At 34.2% G+C, this 26,533-nt stretch overlaps 7 protein-coding genes across 7 annotated transcripts; 5 read left to right on the plus strand and 2 right to left on the minus strand.

The window, feature by feature from the left end:
- Positions 1 to 324: 324 nt before the first annotated feature.
- EAE98_011222 (uncharacterized protein) lies at positions 325 to 2,118 on the minus strand (the record flags this gene model as incomplete). Its single annotated transcript, XM_038958844.1, has 1 exon — positions 325 to 2,118. One exon carries the CDS (start codon positions 2,116 to 2,118, stop codon positions 325 to 327), a length of 1,794 nt encoding a protein of 597 aa, XP_038804848.1.
- A 1,042-nt stretch (positions 2,119 to 3,160) lies between these two features.
- On the plus strand, positions 3,161 to 3,586 carry EAE98_011223 (uncharacterized protein; the record flags this gene model as incomplete). The annotated part of the gene is made up of 1 exon (XM_038958845.1): positions 3,161 to 3,586. The coding sequence occupies one exon, from the start codon at positions 3,161 to 3,163 to the stop codon at positions 3,584 to 3,586; it is 426 nt and encodes a 141-aa protein (XP_038804849.1).
- A 584-nt stretch (positions 3,587 to 4,170) lies between these two features.
- On the plus strand, positions 4,171 to 6,834 carry EAE98_011224 (uncharacterized protein; the record flags this gene model as incomplete). Its single annotated transcript, XM_038958846.1, has 3 exons — positions 4,171 to 4,384; positions 4,499 to 5,729; positions 5,780 to 6,834. 3 exons carry the CDS (start codon positions 4,171 to 4,173, stop codon positions 6,063 to 6,065), a joined length of 1,731 nt encoding a protein of 576 aa, XP_038804850.1. The 3' UTR covers positions 6,066 to 6,834.
- Positions 6,835 to 7,244: 410 nt separating this feature from the next.
- EAE98_011225 (uncharacterized protein) lies at positions 7,245 to 8,328 on the plus strand (the record flags this gene model as incomplete). The annotated part of the gene is made up of 3 exons (XM_038958847.1): positions 7,245 to 7,403; positions 7,471 to 7,755; positions 7,846 to 8,328. The coding sequence occupies 3 exons, from the start codon at positions 7,245 to 7,247 to the stop codon at positions 8,326 to 8,328; spliced, it is 927 nt and encodes a 308-aa protein (XP_038804851.1).
- Positions 8,329 to 9,601: 1,273 nt separating this feature from the next.
- Positions 9,602 to 11,497, plus strand: EAE98_011226 (uncharacterized protein; the record flags this gene model as incomplete). Its single annotated transcript, XM_038958848.1, has 2 exons — positions 9,602 to 10,188; positions 10,255 to 11,497. The coding sequence occupies 2 exons, from the start codon at positions 9,602 to 9,604 to the stop codon at positions 11,495 to 11,497; spliced, it is 1,830 nt and encodes a 609-aa protein (XP_038804852.1).
- Positions 11,498 to 12,598: 1,101 nt separating this feature from the next.
- Positions 12,599 to 14,610, minus strand: EAE98_011227 (uncharacterized protein; the record flags this gene model as incomplete). Its single annotated transcript, XM_038958849.1, has 3 exons — positions 12,599 to 13,726; positions 13,837 to 14,217; positions 14,305 to 14,610. 3 exons carry the CDS (start codon positions 14,608 to 14,610, stop codon positions 12,599 to 12,601), a joined length of 1,815 nt encoding a protein of 604 aa, XP_038804853.1.
- A 10,687-nt stretch (positions 14,611 to 25,297) lies between these two features.
- EAE98_011228 (uncharacterized protein) lies at positions 25,298 to 25,980 on the plus strand (the record flags this gene model as incomplete). The annotated part of the gene is made up of 2 exons (XM_038958850.1): positions 25,298 to 25,515; positions 25,604 to 25,980. The coding sequence occupies exons 1-2, from the start codon at positions 25,410 to 25,412 to the stop codon at positions 25,978 to 25,980; spliced, it is 483 nt and encodes a 160-aa protein (XP_038804854.1). The 5' UTR covers positions 25,298 to 25,409.
- Between the last annotated feature and the right edge of the window lie 553 nt (positions 25,981 to 26,533).

The raw sequence follows: 26,533 nt of genomic DNA on the forward strand, positions 1-26,533 counted from the left end.
CACATAATAATAGTTAGTATGCACAGCGATAAGATATCTGTCGTCTAGTAGTGGTTTCTCGCCTATCTCTTTTGGGTTAGATTATACACCGGATGTCTTTCGATGGACCTCAAAGTCATAAGCAAGGAAGGCCAAAATTCAGTTCGTGAATTCATGGAGATCAATACGTTCACGTGGGCAAGTCTCATGAGGAATTCAACTGATGATCGGCCATATCGGTATATTTTACTCTTAATAGTATCGCCATCTCGAGTCCCTGGGCATATCCAAAGGCGAGGGGTAGAAGTAACGACAAGGTCTTCAAACTTATAGGAGATCCTATACTTAGTTCTCTGAACTGAAACTTGAGATCTTGATCTCTTTGGGCATCAAGATAACGATTTCTCCGTCAGCGTCTTTCCAGCACGCATCCCCGTATTTCAGCTTATTTTCACTAGCACAAAAAAGCATGAGGTAAATTTCTTTGACAACCCCACCCCAACAATAAACCCTTACAGTATTCCAATCATTGGTACGTTCAGCTGATATGCCCCATCCTAAATCACCTTTCGGAATGACCCGAAGAAGGTAGGACCAAAGCCTTTTCTTGAGAAGATCCCCGAGATCTTCTGCGTGAATAAGCCAATATCCGCGCTCCAAAGGGCGACAGGGCCGAGTCTGGAAAGTAGGATTAAAATGTTTCTTTTGCAATCCATTAAAATTACCGCGGTTTGCTTTGATCTTTTTCAATGAAGGCGTGAGAATATCTGTCTCCTTAAACTCACCAACAGAAGTGGGGGGCGTAAAAGATGAAATTTTGCATGTTGCCAGGGATGCTGCAGATGGCAAGCTCGACATCGGAGGAACGGAGCTTGAAGGAACGGAGCTTGGAATACCAGAAGCTTTTGGTGCCTCGGGAGCTGTAGATGTGGGAGGTCTTTGAGGTGCGGGAAGAGACGCTGACGACGTTTCAGCCGTGGTATCTGATATCACCAATTTCAACCTCTTGGGACTCTTGTCCAATGACGATGGAAAATCGAGTCGCTGACGCTTGCCGTGCACATGTTTGGGCAGCGAGCTAGATGATTCTGGAATCTCAGGTGTATTAGATGTTGATCCTTTCTTTGAAACTTCAGCCGGATTCATTTCTTCATGCGTGAACTCTGCTACCTCTTCCATTTCTGTAGCTTGACTTGCACGTCGACTTGAAGTATTCGCAGCCTGCCCTGAAGCCTGCACGTTATTGAAGCTGTCAAAATCTATCATATCGAGATCATCTGCACCAGAAGTCGCAATTGGAAGTGCGTTAACATGCTGATAACCAACCTTATGCTGTCGAAATGGAGGAGAAATCGTTTGCAAATGACGGGGTGGTAGCGAAATGGCAGCGTCAGAATTGGGATGAGCGTCACTATTCTGAGAGCTAGTGAATGGTATTGCTAGTGGCACCTCAAGATTCAAGCTACTCTCATCCGTAAACTGTGATATCTCATTCGCGTCAGCACTGTCTTGTGTGCTCTCCTCTTGTTGTTGATGTAGCTCCGAAATCCTCCTCGGGGATGAAAATTGAGCAAGTATTCTATCATTCTCGAGCATGGAATCCTCGATTACACTAGATTCTCTTTTTGGAGCTGGCAATGAATCCATGAATTGATCCCGCCATGGCGTTTTGTCTCCAGAACTTGTTCCAAATTCAAGACGACTTTGCTCCAGTGTTTCGCTTCCAGACTGTACTTGCAAACTCATCAAAGTCCTGCCTCGAGTTCGAAACATTGGAGAATTTCGATTATCCAAAACACTTCGAAAAGACAGTTGCGGCGAATACATCAGGTCAGATAATTCCTCCTCAGGGATTTCACGGTATGCCCCCGGATCCGTCTCTGGTTCTTGGGTTGGTGGGCAATAAGATGCATTTTCATCGTATTCCTGCGTCAAATATTGCGTCCCTTCAATTAGACTCTCTCGTTCTTCCGCATTTCCAGTATCGTCTTGAGGATCGTCTTGTAATTGTAGGCTTGTTGCTGATTCGAAATTTAAATAGGCTCTTGCAAATGCCCGGTATCTAGTATCATCTTGGCCTCGACTTGGTGCCGATGTGTGAACCAAGATCTCTACGTTTTCTCTTAATGTGTGAGCCATTGTAATCGTAAGTATGTATCTTGTGCATTTTCTTTGATCGTAAATCTGTAGGTCTTAAGAAGTGATGTGAGAGACTGAAATAGGATTTTGGATTCAGCCTTTCGTAGAATCATTGATGGTATGGCAGACAGACGCTCCGACCACCCAGCCTAGGATGTAGCCTGAGGCTGGAACTATTAGGAACTCTGAACTTAATGGAAGACCATTTCGAACAAAACAACACCACAAACTCATTTCATTGGAAATACACCAACATCAAAGGATATTATTATTCTTACACCCCTAGATGAAACGATTGAGTTCCTGTTAGTATTTGCACTCTCTTGGTACACAAGTTACTCAGCAAAGTTTGTTGAAGCTTCACCAGGTTTTGGCAGTGTTCACACAAGGTCTTTCTTATTGATGATAGTAGTCCTGTCATTTGAAATGAATTGTTGCTTTTTATTCAGTCCTTGACCTTGGAGTTTGTTATGGATTTGATTTATCAAATCGTACCTGCTTATATACCTAGTTATTTGCAACCAAAGTCCCAAGTCCAAAGAACCCACATTTGCTAGGGATAATCTGTAGTGAAAGCTACCTCCCTAATCATCTAGTTGGTAGCTTTCCTTCATCATTTGGTCCATCACAACATGAATAGCTTTCTGATCAGGCCAAAGGACTAAATGATACCAAGTGGCTACAGCAGAAAAAGTACTAGTACTTATCATTCTCCACTAATTAATCCTAGTCAGATATTGAATATATGCAGTGAGATCAAACTGTTGGCTAATTGCCCGCTGGTGCCTCTAGACAAAGATCATTAATATGTCTTCATGAAAGTACCCTTCAATTTCAATGAACACTGAAACTTAGGGATTGATTTCTACGACTTCTAGACTTTACAAACATACAACTTCTGCTCTTGGGCTGATAAATCACAAGTACCTTGAATCCCATATATCACAAGGTAATTGCCATGTAACTCTGAGTCTCAAAGATGTTGAAGCGAGACCAATCAAACAAATTTACTAACTGATCTCCAACACAGCAAACCACCAGTATGCCTCCCTTAATACTAAGTGCCTTCCAAACCCGCAAACCAGGCCTTACCCCTGCCGAATTCAAAACCTACTACGAAACCATTCATCTACCTCTGCTCGTCTCCCTACAAGGCTCCTCCTTCCCCAAAAGCCACACCCGTAACTACGTTATCCGCACTGCATGCGATGCTTCATCCTCCGACACATCAAACTCGAACTATCCAGCCAGTGTGTATTATGGCACGAACCATCAGGATATCGATTACGATGTATACAGTGAGATGATTTTTGAAGATGAGGAAGCATTTAAGGCTTTTGAGAAGGTGATGTTGGATCCGGTTTCCGGGAAAATATTGGTGGAAGATCAGCAAAAGTTTCAAGGGCCAGGAAGTCTTAAGGTCGTGGGTCTTGAGGTTTCAGAAGCCACGTTGAGACCTTCTAAATAGCTAGATATTAGCCATGAGAAAATGGATAGGCTGATTGAAACGCATGGGAATAAAAAGGCATTTGACCCATGACACCTTCCATTACTTTGATCTGGTTTGCAAGTGAACAGTAGATGAAGAATAATCATTCAACTTGATTGAAATTCTATGAACATGTACCTGATGCATATTGCAGTATCCGAAATTTGAAGGTATGAAAGTCATTAGATGAAAAATTCAGAATGTCTTCCCTGTGCACGATTTTCTGATTTTGATTTTGATTTCAGAGATTGAAGAACATGTAAACAGTCAACATTGTGATTGAAATTTTATATCATATCATATCGAGTTTGATAGAAGTATTGAAGAGTTCCAAGTAAGAAAGGGGCTCCGTCCAGATCAAACGAGAGTCTTTTTTCACCAGGCCGTCACGTGTAAGGTAAACACAGATTTTGGACTTAAATTCAAGGCACCATTTGCTATCGCGAACTTTTGCCCCGCTAAGATTTTCCTCCACAAATCGAAATATTCAACGAATTCATTGTTGGAGGTTTGATCGTTTCCTCCCTTCCCGCATATCTCAACGTCAATCTTCCGCCGCAATCATGGCACCTATTTCACTCTCAGATATTATCTCTGCGCTCCCATCAGAGGACTCATGGGGACCATCGACCACATCAGAAACCACATTAAATGGCGTTCCTTACGCCCCATACTCTAAAGGCGATAAATTAGGTCGCATGGCAGATTGGACCGCCGAAGGAAAAGATGGAAGAGATGGCAGAGGTGGAAGACAGCAGTATAACCGAAACTACAGAGGTGCGATTTTTACCTCGAGATTCATTTGCTATTTATTTGCGATTTCCTTTACGTGCACTGGAGAAAGTTAGGTTTGATAAGATTTCTTTGTGCTAATATATTGTTGTGCATCAGATCAACAAGTTTACGGCGCTGGAACCTCCTCATTATTCGCAGTTCAACTCGCCGAGGACGAATCTACCTTCTCCGTTGTCAGCAACACTCGCGATTCTACCAAGACCCGCTTTGGACGTGGAGGACTCGCTCGAGGACGTGGACAACGTGGCGGAAGAGGTGATACCCGTGGTGGTAGAGGTCAATTCCAGAGAGTTGGAGGACGAGGCGGGCAACAAGGCTACAACAGTTATGATACCCGCGGTGGAAGAGGTGGTGCTCGAGGTGGAAGAAAGTTTGGCTGGAAAGATTACGACAAGCCACAAAGAAACCGTGATGCCTCTGTTAACATTAAGCCTGACTGGAAAATGTTGGAGGAGATTGATTTCAACCGTCTGGCCAAGCTCAATCTTGATACCGATGATGGAGAAGATATTGACAGTTATGGTTTCCTTTACTACTACGATCGATCATTCGACAAGCAACCTGTCAAGGCTGCCGAGAGAAAGCTTAACGTGGTCGACCGCGCTTCATACAACGTTACCACATCTTCAGATCCCGTCATTCAAGAACTCGCTGAGAAGGATGAGGCCACAATTTTCGCAACAGACAGCATTCTTTCCATGCTTATGTGCTCCCCTCGTTCAGTTTATCCTTGGGACATCGTTATCGTTCGACAAGGCAACAAAGTGTTCCTCGACAAGAGAGACAACGCTACACTCGACATGGTTACCGTTAATGAGAATGCTGCTGACGCTCCAATGGATGCTTCAGAAGGTAGCAAGGACGCTATTAACCAGCCAAGTGCTTTGGCTGAGGAAGCTACATACATCAACCACAACTTCGCAAATCAAGTCATGAAGGAGAGCGACAGCCAGAAGGTAGAAATGGAGAACGAGAACCCATTCTATAATTCCGCCGAAGAAACCGACCCACCTGCCAGTAAGGCATACAAATACCGTAAATTTGATCTTTCTTTGAACGACGAAGATCCAGTTCACTTGGTTGTAAGAACCGAGCTTGATGCTGTTTCAAAGAATGCTATCAGTGGAGAAGATCAATTCTTGACTGTCAAGGCTCTCAACGAATTCGATTCCAAGGCACAAGGAAGTGGAGGTGCATTGGACTGGAGGACGAAGTTGGTCAGTCAACGTGGTGCTGTTGTTGCAACTGAAATGAAGAACAACAGTTGCAAGCTTGCAAGATGGACAGTTCAAAGTATCATCGCTAAGGCTGATGTCATGAAACTCGGGTATGTATTTATTACGCCTGTGGTCACTATTTCATACTAACCTTTGATAGATTCGTTTCCCGTGCCAACCCAAAACTCAACGATCGTCATGTAGTTCTCGGCGTTATTGGCTGGAAGCCACGTGATTTTGCTTCGCAAATGAACTTGTCCCTATCCAATGGATGGGGTATTGTCCGTACCATTGTTGATATGTGCTTGAAGCGTGAAGAGGGCAAGTACGTACTTGTCAAAGATCCTAACAAGCCAATCTTGAGACTGTACCAAGTGCCAGCTGGTAGTTTTGAGGATGATGGAGAGCATGATGTAATTGAGGAGAATGTTGAGGAGGATGATTAGATTATATGTGGTTGCACAAAAAGTATCCAGCGTTCAATGGTTCTGGGTTGGGCTGGGCTGGGCCTCATGGAGTTATGATAATGCGCATATATCGTAGATAACCGATATCACATATGCTATATTTGATGAGTTCGAGAGAACCTTTTACCTTCATACCCTCCTTCCCATAGATTGCAATCTGATCAATTCGCTCGAGACAAGGTTCACTAAATTCGGAGTAAACGATTACAAAGAGTGTTACGCTGAAATCCAGGTCAATTCCCCTTTGTTACGCGGTGCTAGTTAGACTAAACCTATTACAGTCATTGGTATAGCCAATCAGATGAGGTTTGATTTCAAAGCTTGATTGCCAATGCTGAATATCAATCTCACCTCATAAGTCAACTGCCCTATTTACCCTTGTTGTGGGCTACCTTTCATTGTCAAAACCTTGAAAATCGAGATGATGAAGTCAATATATTTCCATGATTCACACTATAACATTACTTGCGGGTCTAGAAGCCAATAATAAGACTACGAAGCCAATGTATTGCACTACCGAGGTGTTAGCGCAAGCCCGGTCACATGAATTTATCCCGACGGGTGTTTCTGCGGGAAGTATTGAAATTTAAGGTTTTGGATAGACGTTGCGAATCGAGTGTAGTGGATCAATATACATTTTCGACACGTTTCATAAACTTTCAAGTGTGGATTTCCATCCTCTTTGATCTGATTATTCTCCAGTTTAGATTGTGATACTGAGTGTTGATTGATCAGTGATCAGTGGCAGCCGAGGATATGAGAATCAGGCCCGACGTCGTTATGTTGCTTTATAAGAATTCGGCAGTTGCTTAATAATATGCCTGAAAGATAGATTGATTGCTGATATTGCTGAGTTGATAATTGGTGTAGATTCAGAGGTTGGATTAATAATGTAGATTCTTGGATCTATGGGTGCGAGTCTATATAATACTTGACAGATTCCTTCGTTTCCATTTCTTTTGATATCTACTTTCATATTCAAACCCAATTGCATTTTACTCAGCTCCGCTACAAAGAACAAAACTTCCCCTCTTCTGGAGAATTCATATTCCAGCACACCACATCAATTGCACAGCAAAACTCCAGCTCTTGCACGGAATTCAGACACTTGATCTACTCACTTATCTTCCTTTGTCCAAACACATACCAAAATCGAAAATGAGTGGAACAATAGATCCTGATGCGTATACTACGCCTTTCGCTATCACTAAGTCTACTCATCGTGATCCTTATTGGGCTATCGATTCTAAAAATCCAGCGAACAACCAATCTGGTAAAATTATTATCATCACGGGAGCTAGTGCTGGTCTTGGAGCTGTAAGTAGTGTCCCATGCTATCTATCTTACAATCTAGATTCTCCATTCTAACATTATCTCAAATTAGGCAGCGGCAAAAGTTTGGGCCGAAGCTCATGCATCCGGTATTGTACTCGCAGCTCGTCGAGTTCCGCCTATAGACTCTCTTATCGAGAAACTTCAGCCAATTAGTCCAGAAACCAAGTTTCTTAGTGTGAAAGTCGATATTGCGAATGAAGAAGATGTTAAGAATCTTTATGAGACAGTACAGAAGGAATTTGGTAGACATGCTGATGTTCTATTGAATAACGCTGGATATATGGCAAGAGGTATGATTGGAGAGGCGGAACCAAGTGCTTGGTGGAAGGTGTTGGTGAGTTTTTCACGTCAATGTCAATGTCCATCTCAACGAATTGATATGAGATAATTGGGAAAAACGAAACTAATGTTTGACGAAAACTAGGAAATTAATCTTAAAGGTCTTTATCATATGACCCACCACTTCATCCGATCCCAACCTTCCCCCAAGTCGCCGACTGGCACAATTATTAACGTCTCCTCCGGAACCGCTGGTCTCACAGGAGCTCGTGGATCCTCATACAGTATCTCTAAACTTGCCGAACAACGTTTATCCGAACATCTTCACCTCGAATATCCTTCGCTCCGTGTTTTCACCACGATGCCAGGAATTGTACTGACTGACATGGTGTCGGAACAATTCAAACCATATGCAGTCGATCATGCTGATTTGACCGGTATGTTAGCATTGTATCTTGCTCAAGAGAGAGCAGACTATTTAAGAGGGGGGATGGTGGGAGTCAATTGGGATGTTGAGGAAATGGAGGAGTATAGCAAGGAGATTGCGGAGAAGAAGGCGTTGCAGACTAGTTGGATCTCTATTCTGCCCTTCAATGGTGGAAAGGGACTAGCTGGGCTGAAGGATTAGTTCCACGAATTTAGCGGAGTGATAATTGTAAGAAAGGAAGTGTTAAGAAATCATTCGGTGGAATGTCAATTTAAATCTCAGCGTCAAGAATAAGGAGGTTAAGCGAAGCAAGATCCCTCCTTTAATGGGGAGAAAAGTGAATGTTTAGTATTGGCGAGCAATACAATAGATCTTCGCTCAATGACAGTCATAACCATGTTTTATCCTTGTCTTTCCAAAATTGAATCTCATTCGCTACTCAAATGCCATCTGATTTGGCTATGTTCTACCCCGCATTTTCATCAGCCACCCCTACTAACATAGTTTAGGAACACGACTGTCAGATCTCCAAACAGAGAGCCAATCACATCGCACAAGCGAATACGAATGCCATGCTGTTAACCATCATGAGAAAATCTTACAGTCCTTATTGTTATTATATCTATTGAACTATTTCCCACTCCTTCATTCTACGCTTCAAACTCAAATCGAGAGAGATATACCAGATCGATATCAAAATGAACGATCCTCCTCCACCATATACATCCCGTCCGCCCTCGTACACAGAAAGAACACCTCTTCTACATCTCCATCTACCGACTGAACCTCGTCCTTATCAAACTCCAGTTGTTAGATCGGACGATGCATCGAGGTTTAGGGCAGCTACCTGGATGTCGATATTTGTAATCTCGTTGGTGGGCGCGTTTTATATCTTTCTCATCATGGTTGTGGGATTCAGCATTTTTTGGCCGAACGACGGGGATTGATGAAGATTGGAAAGTAGACCGGGCCGTGGAATCGATGGAATTTAGGGAGTAAGGAGGTATATTGGGGATGGAGTTATTAGGGAGTTTTGGAATGGGACGCACATTTTCACGTTGATTTCGGAGGATGTTGAGTTGATCACGATCCCTATTCACAACATCGATGATTTTTGAGCTCGTTTGCCGCCTGAAAAATATCCGATTAATGAACGACCATTCAAATGATAATCACCCTGTAAGTATGCCTTACATGCGACAATAACTGCATCACAAAAACTATCAAGATAGCCAACCCGTGGCGGCGTCCAATCCTATTAGATATTTATACCCTGTTTTATGCAGGCGGCCGCATTGCGACCGTCACACGGAGGCGCAATACATTTGATGACCATCACCTCACTTCATGTATCAAGATTCAGGTTGTGATTTTCAGCTTTATATGATGGAGTAAAACCTCAACATCGCAATCTCGACGTGATTCTTTCAATAATTAGCGAATGTGTTGATATCAAGCAAATATGTCAATCAAGATGCATAAGGCTGGCCCACCACCACCATATTCGCCTGAAAGTCCTCCGAAATACTCATACTCGGAATCATCACCTCTTCTTCCAATAGTGACTGAGGACTATCTTTCAGAATCGGGAGATGTGGATAACAGGAAGAGTAGGAAATTATACAAAAAATTACTCACTGTCATCGGGGCGCTCCTGACTGCATTCATGATTCTCAGTTCAGTAATATTACCTTTATCTATCATTCGGAATGGGAAATCAGCAGCAAAAGTCGTAAATCTTAAGGTTGGAATTATTGGTGCTGGACCCTCGGGGATTGGTGTGGTTCAAGGTGTGAGAGATGGGATTTCACGATTTAGTCGGGATTTGAAAGACCCAAATGTTGATGTGCAAGTGGAGATTGTTGTTTTTGATGAAAAGACAAGAGTAGGCGGCAGGATGGTGGTTGAGAGTACAACTGGCATGGAGCTTGAGGTTGAAGATGTTGCGAGCGGAACGCTTGATGGAAAGCTATTAAGTGTTATTGGCGAGCTGGAAGATGTGCAGAAAGAAAAAGATATGGCTATTGAAAGCGAAAATCTTGGGATGGGAAAAGTTGGATAGTAAGTTTGCATTGCTTTGCTATTTCAAATATGTTTAAGTAGTGAATTTACAACTGACATTCGCAGTTTCAACACAAACAATATCGTTACCGGAACATACCGACCTTATGCTACCACTCCTTGGAAGCATTACATCTATCTTTTCATCAAGTATGGACATTCTGTTTGGCAGGCCCCAAGAATCCCAACGGGAACCATGAAATCCGTCCATACTTTCCTCCCTAAACTCAACACTACAGGGGTATCCTCTATCAGAGATTTGACATACATAATTTCCAACAAAATTGGATACACCCCCTTTAGCCTCCCCGCAACCGAAAGACTGAGAAGAAATGGAGTGGAAGGAGCCTACATACGAGATATACTAGCTCCACAAGTTCGGCGTCATACCGGACAGTCGATTGAGCAGATAAGTGATCTAACATTAAGTATTGCACTTGAGCGAGAAGAATCCAGATCTCCGAAGCCTGTGAATCATGGGTTCTTTCAAATGGCAATGGAGAGATCATTGAGAGAGAACAAAGCAAAACTACACCTCGGTGTAAAAGTCACACAAGCTCGCTGGGAAGAAGTCATGGAGGATCGTGCAAAGTGGGTGATACAATGGGAAAACACAGCACACAACGAGGACGCTCTAGGTTCTGAAGAATTTGATAAAATCATCATTGCCACACCATTTAACTACACAGAACTCTTAGGAGAAACACAGGATGGTAAATCACTCTACCCTCTCGACGATGATACCCAGGATATCGAATACCGACCCTTATATATCACATTCTTCACCACTTCCTCACTCCTCACTTCTACCCTTCATAATGCCCCATCCCCTCTACCCGCACAACTCCTCCCCATCCTTGATTCTCACCAACCCTCCACTTCCCCTTTCAACTCTCTTATCGAACTTTCTCTCCTCCGCACCATTTTCCCTCCTTTTCAATCACCAGATTTCCATTCCCATTCTCCCCACCCACCAAATCCTCCAAAATATCTCCACCGCCTCCTCTCATCCCATCCCATCTCCTCCACATCCTTCTCTAGCATCCTCCATCTCCCCAACACAACAAAACTCGAAAATTGGAACCAGCAAGAAATTCCACACGCATACCCACTCACCCACACCTTTCCCTCCAATGCAAAAGAAGAAAAAGGGTCTCTGAAACTTGGAGATCATATCTGGACAACGCGGGGAATAGAGAGGGTATTGGGGGATCTAGTAGAGGGGGCATGGAATGCGGGGAGGATGGTGGGAGGGAATATCGCAAGGGAGATTTTTGACGAGGTGGGGGGGAAGGAGATTGGAAAATAGGTATGAGAATTTGTGATTTGGTTCTAGGATTTGGGATTTGGTATTCTGGGGGATAGGGTTGGATTGTAATGGTTTATACCTATGATATGAAACTAATCAAGTACTGATTTTTTTATTCGTTTACTTATTTCCTTATTCAAGTCTCAAATTAAGTAGGTAGCTAGCAGTATTTATTTCCATTCCTTTTAAAAATATACACTTACACATACAAACAACTCCAAGCAATTCAAAATCTTGAAGTCTTTAATAAACCCCAAATACTACTAATAAATTAATATCACTACTCCTAATACTAACCGTCACCTCAATCCTGATCTTAATCAGAATAATAATTAGAACTATAACTATATCTCAAGTAGTGAAGTTGTCAAATCGTATATACATATCTATAGAAATATAAATACCTGTAGTATAAATAAAATAAGATCTTCTCAATTGAAAGATCTGATGATGAGTTAATCTTTAGCTTCTCAGTTTAGATTAATGTTTGAGTATTGAGTATTGAGTATTGAATATTAGATTGAATTGAATTAGAAGATCAAAAGATTAAAAATAAGGTTTACAAAAGGGGAGGTAAGGAATAAGGATTAGATTTGAGAATAATAAGTGAGAAAGAGAGAGAGAGAGGCAGGAAAGGTGATAGGACTAGAATCCAGAACTGATGATAGAAGTGACTAACTGAGAAAGGAGTCAAGAGTGAGAAATAATGTATAGCGTATAAAATAACATATAAACTACAAACTATAAACCACAAAAAATTGAGATAATTTCATGGCCGAGAATATTCCGTATGAATCAAGTTCAAGAAGAATATCCATTCTAGTCACCGATTCCAAAAGAAGAAAGACACGGAAATAAAACAAGTATTGGAACTTTATAGACATTAATTCACCTATCATAGTAATATACATACATATATCAGATCAACTGGTTAATATATACATCCTCCATAACTCCTATACCAATCTTTCGATACCCCATCCCAATTTATGCCGTCCAATTCCAATCCAATCCAATCCAGTCTATCCCAATCCAATCCAATCGATGCAATACAATCCCGCCTTCTGTTTTCGGCAACTAAACTCCCCACCATTTTAACCTCTAAACCTGCAACTCCCTAATCCTATAAATGCCCTCTTCCTCTCTCCTCCTCCCCGCATCTCCCCCCGTAATCCTCCCCCCCACCACCCACAACCCAACCACCACCGCCACTCCACCTACAAACCCAAAAATTCCCACCCCCAACCCCGTATCCTTCAATCCCATCACTCCTCCCATCTCCTCCCCCATCCCCTGCTCTATCCAACTCGGCATCGCAATGATCAAAAACCCCGTAAACAAATTTTGCAAGACCGCATGTGCTCTGTCCAATCCCCCTCTTCCTCTCTGACCCTCCTCCTTCCCATGATCATCCACACCCTGCTGAATCGCCAAATATCTCTCCACCGCGAATCCCAAGATCGCGGCTCCTGCAACCAAGATCCCGAAGATTAGACTGATCACTTTGAGACTGCATTCCATGCCTGGAGTTGAGACGACAAAGACGGTGGAGCTGACTTTGGTGGCTTGGGGAATAAGCGTCGTGGATACGTATTGAGAGAAGGCGATGGTACCTGTGGTGAAGAGGATGAGGCCTGGGATTGCGATGCGGAGAGCGCTGGTTGAGGTTCCGCCTAGGGCTTTTTCGGAAGATGGAAGGATGGGTTTTCCGGGGGAGACGATGGATAAGAGACCGTAGGAGATGAGGGAGAGAACGAAGGGTCCGATGAAGATGTATCCCACTTGGCTTGGGAAGATGAATAGAGGCGAAGCGGAGAGGAAACTTGAAAGGCTTAGTGCAAATGCGTATGCGGATGCTATTGGTAATGAAGCCAAGACGAATGTAAGAAGTGTGATGGGAGAGGCGAGTTTCTTGAGTGGTCTTAATAAATCCTCTTTGGATGGATTACCCCAATATGGCATGAGATGTAATGTTTTCCACCAAGATTTGAAGGAGATGGTAGGGGGAGACGTAGGAGGAGTGGGATGAGAAGTTCGGTAGAAAGATGTTTCCGGAAAGGCGATAAGTAAAAGGAATATCGAAATGGCTTGAATGATATTCATCACCATGATTTGGTTTCCGTAACCATCAATTGTCTGGCTTAGATATCCACCGATGATAGGGGTTCCCCATGTGAAAAAGACGTCGATTATTGAGAGGATTGTTAGACGAAGTGGGAGTTGTGATTCCTATTTTTGTTAGTATAATTCTATGCGTTTGAATAATTCCCCTGCGTTTTAAGCCTTTCTCGCTTCCAGATCCAGTAATTCAATAGAAAAGAGGCATAGGTAATACTCACGAAATACATTTCTGCCATCGCACCTCCAACCAACGCTTCAAAAGCTCCCCATCCTACTCCCTGCATCATTCTACCTCCCAGAAATTGACCATAACTCTGAACATGCATATTCCACAAACTGCCGACCAACATCAAAGCCGCGGCAAAAATGAAAATTCCTCTCTTTCCCACCTTCATATTCAATATTTCCCAAAATGGACTACTGATCGCAGAGAAGATGAATGCAATTCCTGTCAACAATGCGGTTTGAGTAGATGAGATCGAGAACTGTGCAGTGATGACTGCATTTACGGAAACGAACATTAGGCGTTGCATGCCTACTATTGAGAAAGCAAGACAGAGGGCGAAGAATGCAAGATTTTTGCGATGAGGACACCAGTTCTGTAGCGTGTTAGTATAACTTTCTTTAACGATCTTGTAATACGTTTGGTTCGGCACAAAAATGGCAAATAACAATAGAATACATACCAAAGGATCCATACTTGAATCATGACTAAATTTCTCATCATCCCAGTCTCCCGTGTCCTTTTCGAAATCAAAAGGCGTAACTTTTTCCACAAATGTTTTCAAAGTCCCTTCATCCATCTTTGGGAATCCCTCAACTTTCTTCTCTTTCGCATTCGCATTACTTCCGGCCCAAAACTTCAATTTTCCACTTATAGTATCCCTCCTCAATTTCCCTTTCATTCCATCGTCAATTCCGCCTTCGTCATCCCCTTTTCGTGAATGTTCCGATTTCTGAAGAACAGGTTGTGGTTCAGTTATAGTTGCCATGATTCCCGTTCGCTGCTAAGCGTTCTCGCAATTCGTTTAATCGGTTCGATGCCAATTGCCTCTTAGGATCGTCTATCTTTGTTGTATTTCCCTTCATGTATTTCTGATTGAATTCTCTTGTACAGTCGTCGAATCGTGTAAAATAATTCGATTTAAATTCTCTTTTCTTCTCCTTTTCTCTCAATCTCAAAATTCTAAATGAATGTCGCGCGATTTCTCAAAAACCGTCTATAAAGTGTAAAGTAAAGGAATGACTTTGAAAATAGAAGGAAAAAAACACTACACAAGAAACAGATCTAGAAACCCAATTGACCGTCTAGCAGTCTTAAAGGATAGATGTCAAAAATAGAAAAAATAAGAAAACAATTAAATCAAAGGCATAAATGTCATTGAAAGTATCCGAAAGACCAAGAGAAATTCGTGGACAATGCGTACAAGTAAATGAACTCGAAGTCGAGACGAACAACCATTTCATACACCCCAACTGCGCCTCACCGCATAAGGAATCCGATTTGAATCCGCATCACATACAATCTCATACGCTCCAATTCTCCTATAACTCCCATTGACGCGAATATGAGCTAATTTTCTGATATTCCGTAGGGCTTAAATTCATGCACTTGCATTTTCAGACGAGTTAGCTTCCCAAGACTCCCGAAATATACCATATTGATCCAATCGTAACCCCTGCAGCGATCAAAACCTAGCTTGAGGTTTAAAGTCTAATACTAAAAGGGGAATTTTCAATTCAGATCAAACCCAAACCGTGGCAGCCGCGTTTGGAATGATCGACACGTTTCATCTTGAATGTGCCGCACTGGCGCGGTAGCTGCTCGGACTCGGATAATTTGATGAGGGACTCGGTTGAATTGAAGCGAGCACTCACCAATAAGTCACCTTGCTCACCTCGATACTAAATTACGGGACGTGTACCCGGACATTTTAATGTTTTGCGACTACGGAGGTTGTCAGCGTAAATCGTATAAGATATTAATTTACCCCACATCCCCCTGTAAGGAGAAATTTAGGGGTTTTAATAGATTAAATTGTTCTATTTTATATTATTTTAATAAATCCAAATAAAATCAGCATTTCTAAATATTTTTAAAAACTTTATAAAAATCTTTTCAATATTGATAATATTTAAACTTGAAATTTATTAAAATTTATATATCAATATTATCAAAATAATCGATTATATATTATTATTATTATCTTTAATATCAACCTCCTCATTTATTAAATTTACTTTATTTCCTTTTATATTATTAATATCGGAAATTTCAATTCAATACAAAATAACCAGAGATTAATATATTGAAGTATACATCCTCTATAAAACTAAATGGAAAACTATAAAGATATAAGAATATTTTCTTTAAAATAGTATTAATCTAAATTATAAGTAAGTAGCTTATGTATACTCTATGTCTATAATATTTAAAAAACAATTTAACTGGCTATTAGTTTTGTTAATCTTTTAATTTAATCAAATTATTGAATTTATTAATTTTTCCAAAATATATAGATAAATATTATATTAAAGAGTAGTTTTTAAATTAGAATGAATTGGAATAAATAAATCTGTAGTTTGAAATGGGTTAAAAAAAATAGGCTACAAATATTATATTACTCTTTAAAAATCCCTATTTCAAAAATCAATCATCTAGTTTGCTTTCAATTTATATTAGAATATTTTAATTATCACGGTCAATCCGTGTAAGAACTGGCGAGGGCACGTGAGTAGCCCCTACGGGGCTATTTCGGGCCGATATTAACCTGTGTATAATTATAAATTATAGAATTTTTATAATTTAAAAGGATTAATAAAAAGTCTTTATACTATATTATACCTAATTGATTTATTGCTATTATTTATTTTAATAATTCTTTTTATTCTTATTATATAAAGCAATCCGTTAATTATTTCTTAATCAAGTAGATATTGATATTATTATGATTTCAATAAAAAGAATATTTATCCCTAAAGGAGAGCAGGATACCCACAGTACGATTCAAAATCAATTTAATGAAATTGTTGATCAATTTCTATAGAATATTAATAATAATACCCATTCGGCTTAATTATATCCTTTTAATAATAATAAGAATATATTATTGAATTAATAATTTCAAGAAATGAAAAAAGAAATAACAGTTATAAAAAAAGCTTATAGAATAATTATAGATTATATCTTATATATAATCATTCTAATTAAATATAATCAATTTATAGCCATATTAAATATAATTCATCAGAATACTAACCTTGATTAAAGAAAACTATCGAAATTATAGAGATTAAAACAATATAAAAAAAAGAATATCAGGAAAACTAGAAACTTCTTTTTTCAAACAGAAACTATATTTCAAAGCAATAATAAATATTATTTCCTTATTAATATAAAGAAAATAGAATATATTATCCAATATTTTGAAAGACAATCCCTAATAATTTGGTATTAGTTTATAAATAAATTAAATTATAAAGAAATAAATTAAAAAAACTTTAAAGAATATATATATAATATTATTATAAATAAAGAAATTAAATAGTAATAAGTAATTTAAAAGTTTATATAAGTAAAATAAAGAAAAGAAGATATTATAAATATATTTATAATCTATTTAAAAGATTTTAAAAAGAATATTAAATAGAAGATAAAAAGTATTCGAATTAAAAGGCTTTTAGTAGATTTATTATCTAATATAATTAGAAAAATATCGAAATTCTTTTAATAATCTAAGTTATACAATAAGCTTATAAAATAAATCTATAAACTAAAAAGTATAAAGAAATTATTTTAAAAAAAAGATATAAAGAAATTATATTACTTCTATAAATATAATTAATTACCCCCTTAATATTAAAATCTATTTAAATATTTCTATCTAGAAAATAATTTTATTCAAATTGTAAAACTAGAGGTTTAAGATTTTAATTAACCTTTTTGAAGGGAATTCCTTAAGAACTCAAGATACCCCACCAAGATATTATATACGGATTATACTTACAATATTATATACTAGAAATACTAATAAAAAGAATACTACACTACAACCTATTAAAATAATATTGTGTGTAAATATTATAGAGGAAAGTATAGAGAACACAATTATTCAAATAACCCACTTAAATCTACTTATACAGAAAACGCCTAGATCTAGCTATTATAATAAATATTCCATTAATATTAGATTTATATAAAAAAAAATGAATAATCTTTACAATTACAGCAGTTTTTAATAATAATAATAAGCCAATAGTACTCCAATACTTTATTAATTTAGAAATATAAGCTAATATTATACAATAAAGTAAATATATTAAATAAAACTAAAACCCCACCAAGAAAAATATTCCCCTTATATCAGCAAATGGTACTGTAATTGCGTCGTATGGGGACCATGAATTCCCTATTGAGATAAAAAATAAAAAAGAGGAAAAGAGAATTTATACCTATAATTTTATATTAATAATATTGAATTTATTATGAATAAACACCATTTTAAATCTTTTATAATTATAAACAGTCAATCCAGATATCGACTAGAAATCGATATTATTCCGATATTGTCTTATTTTAAGTAATCTTGAGATTATTTCTATAAAAAAATTCTATTGGGAAATAAAAAAAAGCAAATCAGTCTTTACAATTTTCCTAAACAAACTAATTTTACAATCAAAAATAAAAGGAAATCGCTTAATGCTTATATTAATCTTATCTAAAATATTAAAAAAATTTCAAAAATACAAAAAAGCTTTTTTTGAAAAAAAAAGTAGCCTTTTGTTTAAGTATTATTTAATAAAGCATTGTATTAATCTCAAATCTAATTTAACCCCTTTTTGGAATTTAATTTATTCCTTATTAAAGAAAGAGTTAGTAATACTATAAAAATATTTGAATAAATATCAAAAAAAAGGGTAAATAAAAAGATCTATTAGCTCAACAAAAGTTCCTATTATATTCGTTTCAAAGAAGGGAGGAGGTTATTAATTATATATCAATTATCGAAAGCTTAATCGAATTATAAAAAAGAATTAAACCTCTTTATTATTTATTAATAAATCCTTAGATTAATTTTAATAAAATACTATATTTACTAAATTAAACTTTAAAGATATATATTATTGTATTTATATAAGAATAAACAACAAATAGAAGATAGTATTTCGAATATAATATAGGTAGTATAAGTATAAAATAATATTTTTTGGTTTTATTAATACTCCTATAATATTTCAGATATATATTAATTAAATACTAACAGGGTTAGTGGATAATATATGTATAGTATACCTAGATAATATTCTAATTTATTTTAAAAATAGAGCTATATATATAGTAGATATTTAATAAATATTTACATATCTTATTAAATATAAACTTTTTATAAAATTAAAGAAATATATCTTTTATACTAAGAAAATCGAATTTCTAGGATTTGTTGTTTTAGTGAAAGAAGTTATAATAAAACCTGAGTATATTTAAATTATTATAGAATAATTAATATTTAATAGTCTAAAAGATATACAAGTATTTCTTGACTTCACAAACTTTTATTAATAATTTATTAAGGCTTATTCGATGATAATTTATAGTATAACTGTATTAATAAAAGAAATATAAAAAGGAAAGATAATAATTAAATTTAAATAAATTAATGAAATATAAAAAGTATTTGAAGTATTAAAGAAAGTTTTTATATTAATATTTATTTTCTAGTATTTCGATTCCTCATTCTATATAATAATCGAAACCAATATTTTGATCTTTACATTGGATTATATATTATTACAGCTTTTCTCAGAAAGAATCAAAGATACATTAGTTCAATAGTGATACCCTATCACATTTTATTCGAGAAAACTAAACCTAATGAAACAGCGATATTTCATTTACAATCAAGAATTATTAGCGATATATATAGCTTTTGTATAATAGTATCACTATACAATAGGAAGTCGATATATTATTATAATCAAATTGGATTATAATAGTCTTTAGTATTTTATAATAAAAAAAAGTCTAAATAATTGATAAATAAGATAAATAAAGATCTTAATTATATATAATTTCGAAATAATATATAAAACAAGAAAATTAAATCCTACAAATAAATCATTATATTATCCTAACTATACTATTAATATAAAGGATATTAATAATATACTTTCAATCTTTTAAAACAAATTAAGAAATAAATTAATAATTATAAAATTATTTCAAATTTTTTTTATTAAAAAAACAAAGCCTTTATATAACATTATAGGCCTTTTATAAAGAGAAAAATGTAATCTATTATTCTATAAACAATCAAATTCATTAATTAAAATTAGTTATAAATAGTTAATACTATATTAAATAGTTTATATTTTAATAAAAAATGAAATAGTATTTAAATTAGTATCGAAAATAATAAGAAATGCTTTATTATATTTCTAAATAAATAATAATTTTATAAAGAATAAAGAGTATCTAAATCAAAGACTATATTTTGTTAAAATTGTTTTATCTTAACAAATAGATATTAATAGGCTTTTTAAATATAATAGGAATATTTATATATTATTAAACTTTACTTTAAGAATAAAGATTTTGAAAGCTTATTATAATAATTCTATAAATAAATATTAGAATATCTTTAAAACTTTAGAAATCTTGAGATTTAAATACTTCTAGTCTTTAATAAGAAAGGATATAAAAATATATATTAAAATATATATAATATATCAGTATATTATTATTAAAAGGTATAAACTATATAGCAAGTTATAAACTCTTTCTATTCCTTATAGATTTTGGAAAAAGATAATTATAAACTTTATTATAGATTTATTTTTATTTAAATTGAATAAATATATATATAATATGATTTTAATAATTATTAATAGATTTATAAAGTTTACTTGATATATATTTATTAATAAAACGATTATTTTATTGAAATTTGTTTAAATATTAATATAGAATATATTTAAGGATTTTGGGGTATTAAAAGGTATTGTGTTAGATAGGGGATTACAATTTGCAAGTAAATTTAGAATAGTTTTCTTTTTTATTTATAAATACGATGTAAGTTGTTTACTATATTCTATTTTCAGATTGATAGGTAAATGGAGTAATAGAATTAGAATCTGATTTATTATATTAATTGTTATTTTAATTATCAATAAAACGATTAGGTTTTATTATTATTATTTATAGAATTTATTTATAATACTATATAGTATAGTATAATAAATACAAGCCTATTTCAAGTAATATATGGATTTCTGTTAATATTCTATTATATCAGTAAGAATACTAATACTATAGGGAGAATATTAGCTATATATAAGCGAATTGTTTTTCTTAATAAGGAAAGAGAAAAATTGAAAGAATTATAATAAATAGTTATAAACCGAAAATCAAGGAATATAAAGGGTACAATATCTTAGTAATATAATATTAAAAATAAAGTAATATTAAATATTCAAAATATCAAGCAATTTTGATTCAAAAAGAAGTTTTTGGATAGATTTATAGATTCTTTTTAAATAATAGATATAAAAACTAATAATTAAATATATAAACTCAAGCTATTATCTATCTATAAGATTTATAATATCTTTTATATTTTTTTATTAGAATTATGATATAAACAATAGGGTACTATTAATCTATTATTATTAGAAAAAATAAACAATTATTTGAAATATGAAATAGAGAAGATTATAGTATATAGAAAAAGAGGTAAAGATATTCAATATCTAATTCAATAAAAAGATTATCAATTAGTAAAAGATATATAAAAAGTCCCCTACAATCTTGATAATATGAAAAAAGTATTAGAAGAATATAATAAAAGAAAAGAACTATTAATATATAATTTAAAAGAAAAAAGGAAAAAAGCTATAAGATAATAGGGTTCTGCTATGTACTTATAAGTAAATCATTAATAATACAAAGCTATTTATAATATTTCTTTCTTTATTCTTTTTTATTCTAATAAGAATAAGGATATAACCCTTTACTTACTAATATATTATATATTATTATCAAATGTATTAATTTATTCTGATATCTCTGAAAAGCTTTAGACTTTAATTTATAAATATCAAGATTGATATTATCTAAATCTTTATTAATACTTAACTAATAAAATTATTATTATTCTTTTTATAAAGCTTTATTCTTAGTAAAAATATGCTTTTAATTAATATGAGGATATTGTTATAAAGGTATTATTATATTAATATATTAAAAGGATTTTATAATAAGAATTAATTCTTTTACTTTATATATTAAAAAGATTCGATATAAAAAAAAGAATTTTAAAAATAATATTATTTATATTATTATTATTTTACTTATTTTTATTTATTAAAGATATGTTCATTTTATTCTTATTTATATTTTCTTTTTTCTTTATTTTTATAAGAATTTTACTGGATTTTCGAACCTCTATTAACAAATTGTCAATAATCTATAAATATTTATAAAATCAAATATTTTTAGGAGAATTTATAATAATATTAAACTTTTTAATGTAAATAGAATGATTTATATAAGAAATCTTAATCTTTAGCGAAATGCTAGTATTCCAATATCGAGAATTAGAAAAAAAAACCAATAATAATTGATATTGCCTTTTATTTCGAAATTGTATAAAAAGCTTTATGAGAAAATAGAATGACTTGGATAGCTGAGCTTTTGATGATGGATCGATGAGTAGAAATTATCGAATTTCTAATAGTATATTTCTTTATTTAAGAAGTGGTAATATTAATATTATTTTTAGAAATATAGGGAATATCAGAACATTAAGAGGTATTAATAATTTGATAGAGAAAAGGGTTATTCTTTTTATTACTATTAAAATCAAAAAGAAATTCATTAGAATATTTAAAATAATTCTTTTTAAATATAAAAAAATAAGTACGAAAACAAAAACAAAACAATAATTAAATATCAATACAAAGAAAAATACAATTCTTTAAACCAACTAGTATATTCATAGTACCCGAAGTCTTACCTCCTAGAGAAATAGAAGGTAGAATAAAAACATTAATAATACAGAAATAAATAATCAAAGCCATAAAATCGCCTTTATTATCCAAATCTATTATAACTACTAGTCTTATAACAAAATCTAGAATAATGGTATTTAGTATAAACAAATTATTTTAAAATTCAAAAAATTAATTAAGCATTATTATAAAGAAACAAAAGGTAATTAACAATAGCTTAATAAAAATCTACAAAATTCTTTATAAAATTATTTATTCAATCCAACTTTTTTATAATAAATAGAAATAATATCTTAAATAACTTTAGCTTTTTAATATTATTCTATTTATCCTTCTTCTACAAAAAGGCCTTTATATTTTTGATATAATATTTATTTTAATATATTATTATAATTTTAATATTCTCTTTCTTTTAACTATTAATAAAAATAGTTTATCAAAAAACTTGAATTTAATATAACAAATTGATATTGGAAATATATCAAAAAGATATTAACTAATAGACCTTTTTCTGAATATAATAATAACTATATTTAATATAAGAACTTTTATTATAATAATAAAAATCTTTAAGGGCAGAGAATATAATATATTTAGAATAATAAAGATATGTAGGGATAATCAAATTAGTAGGATTTACTATAAACCGAATTGTAATTATCTAGAGGCTGATAGATTGAGAAATAGCTATAATAAGATAAAGATTAATAAAAAGGTAATAAAAAATGATTTACTAAAAGGAAAAACAAATTTAGAAAATTAGAAGAAACTTATAAAATCCCTAATAATTTGTTAATAAAAATAATAAATATATTGAAATATTGTTTATTGATTATTTATAGTTTTATAATATTTTTATTTTCTTTTAATATATAATATAAATATAATTACTTAATATTCCATTTTCTTGTATTATATAAACCGAGTTTAAAAGATAAATATATATATTTCGGAATATAATATATAATATAGGGGGCTCTATTATAATCAATTTGTATAAGGGCTAGCGAGGGTATATGAGTAGTTTTTATGAAGCTATTTCAGGCTAATATTAATTTGTGTATAATTATAAATTATAGAATTTTTGTAGTTTAGAAGGATTAATGAAAAGTCTTTATACTATATTATATCTAGTTGATTTATTGTTATTATTTACTCTAACATTGATTAGATTAATAAATAATAAGATGTTATTCTATAATTAGATAAAATATAAATAATAGTAGGATTTCATTATAAAATATATATTATATATTATATTAATAAAACTCTTAATCCTATATATATATTAGAAAAGAAATATAAAAAAGCTGGGTAAATGTTTTAAAACTGTTTTTCAGGAAAAACAGATAAAGGATTAAACTTATTTTGGAAAAAGAATTGGAATATTATTAATATTGAATTATATCAAATTTATATTATTCTTATTATTGATAATTGAATGTGTATATACTCAGAATATATATTTATATAAAATAAAGCTTCTAGATATATTGCTGATATTACTTTTACGAATTTTATTGAAAGAAATATTGAAAAGGTCAAATAGCTAATATTTAATTTAGATCTTAATTCTATTAAGAATATATAGAATAAGATAAAAGATTAGATTTGAAATTATTATTTATATAATAAGATAACCTATAATAAACTTAAAAAGGCTATTAATAAAATATAAGAAACTATATTATATAAATATTTAATTAATTTATTTAGGAGTATAAAAAACAGATACTAGATAATTATTAATGCTAATAATATATATACTAAATATTAATAAAATTAATATATTTTTTTATTCTTAAGAAATTCTTTATAATACTTTTATTATCTGGAATTCACTATATTAATTTTTAAAAAATGTGAAATTTTTATTAGCTAAAATCCCTATATATAAGAAAAAGCTCGGCCGCTTTTTGATGTGTTTTACAATACTTACACTGACAACCTCCGTATGAATTAGATAGTGCTAGTATGTATATAAAGAAAATTAACCTTAGCAATACGATCAGTGCGAGCTGACCTCCACTATTTCATAGATTGGCCAGGTATAGGGTATATAAGTGGTATCTCCCAGTTCATTGATCCACCTCCCCTGTTTCCAAATCCATTGTCTTTCTGTAAGGTCAGCTTGAGATATATCAATCAGACTCGCAGATTTTGCTCCTCTTTTCTTCCACATCTACACCAGTCTTTCATTAGACCCTTTGATGATCTAATCTAGCTCTTTCAAGCTCAACGAGGTAGTTGAGGTGTAGATTATCATTGAAATTCTGTCTCATCATGATAACAGTACCCGATATGCGTGGTGAGATTTTGAAGATATATCACCCCTGACAGAACAGACATCCTTCGAGGACTCAAATATATTTCTGCCAGGTTCCGGGTTGCTCTTGCATACATTGGGCGTGTTCAAGAAAGGTTGAGGAGAATTTTTATCGTGATTATGTATAAGGGAGTCGGAGATCCCCTTTGATTTTTTCAGATCATTCAAGAATTTCTTCAACATGTTCATTTACTCAAGATATGATTGTCGTCTCCAAAACATTGGAGCTGACATGACAGATTGTAGATCAAAATCAAGCCCGTGCACTCCTCCCTTCCTATCATAGCCGAGGCATCAGCGACAACCTTCCTCATGGAGCTTTATCAAATTGTGATATCAATGGTGTCATTCAATATGGGACCCGAGTTTTCGTCTTATCAACGCATTTCCATACATAAACAATTAATTGTTGTCTCTTGATACCCTTCTTACACTTTTCTACAAGATTCAATACTCTTAATGCTAAGAAAAATGGCAACAGAAGCAGCCGCTCGTACCTTCTTCTCCTCCCCTTACTTCGCTGTAGTTGGCGCCTCTTCAGACCCTGCAAAGTTTGGACATAAAAGTAATTTACCATGATTTCCTCCACCATTCCTGAATACAAGTGTTCATCTCCAATTCCTGAAGCTTTGAGCTAACTATTCTCCCCTTAGTATTCGCATGGTATACGGCCCACGGTCTTCCAGCAACTCCCATCAACCCCTCCTCCCCCGCCATTAAAGTCGGTTCCACCGATTACTCCACTCTTCCCTCAATCTCCGCTCTTCCCCATCCAACCGAGACTGGTGTCTCTATCATCACTCCTCCCAAAATCACAAAGAAAGTCTTGGAGGAGGCAAAAGCTTTGGGGATCAAGAGTGTGTGGTTGCAGCCTGGAACATATGATGATGAGATTCTAGGATTTGCTTTGAGAGAGTTTGAGGGTGGGGTTGGAGGCGAGGAGGGTGGAACTGTGGGAGGGGAGGGCTGGTGTGTTTTGGTTGATGGAGAGAGAGCTGCTAAGGCTGCTGGTAGAGATTTGAAGTTGTGAGAAGAGGTTAGTTGACCTGGACTATAATGAGGGCGACATCCATTAAACATACTATGTTTATTTCACATGCCATCTTATATTTGAAATATAGATTGGTTCAAAATCAGGAGAGCCCTTAGAAACATCTGTAGGGATAGGTCTCAACTTGGAGTAACTACAATCTTGGCCTGATGCATTCGCGATGTTTAATAATCATATATGGCAAGCCGTCGCCGTTATTTTTCACCATATAACTTAAATGGTGAGTTCCGGCTTCGATAAGAATTACATCCTTCTATAAAATCTACAAAGATGGACATGAATAGCTTCATTCATTTACTTGATTATTCCAAGGGAATGGCGATGAGTCTCTCCATGAAAGCGGTTCCATCTTGACTATAATTCACGAGGGTCAGACATCAGATCTTGGCCTGCAAACTCATCAGGGTACAAAGCTCCAATAACACAGTCTTGTTGCACAAGCTTTGAGATAAGACAGCTTCTCGGTGATACTAGACTTTTAAAGCAAAAGCTTCAATGAGAGCAAGATGTTTATAGTCCAGTCCTTCCTCTT

This window comes from Botrytis deweyae (genome assembly GCF_014898535.1).
Source record: "Botrytis deweyae strain B1 chromosome Unknown BDEW_045, whole genome shotgun sequence".
Classification (NCBI taxonomy): Eukaryota; Fungi; Ascomycota; class Leotiomycetes; order Helotiales; family Sclerotiniaceae; genus Botrytis; species Botrytis deweyae.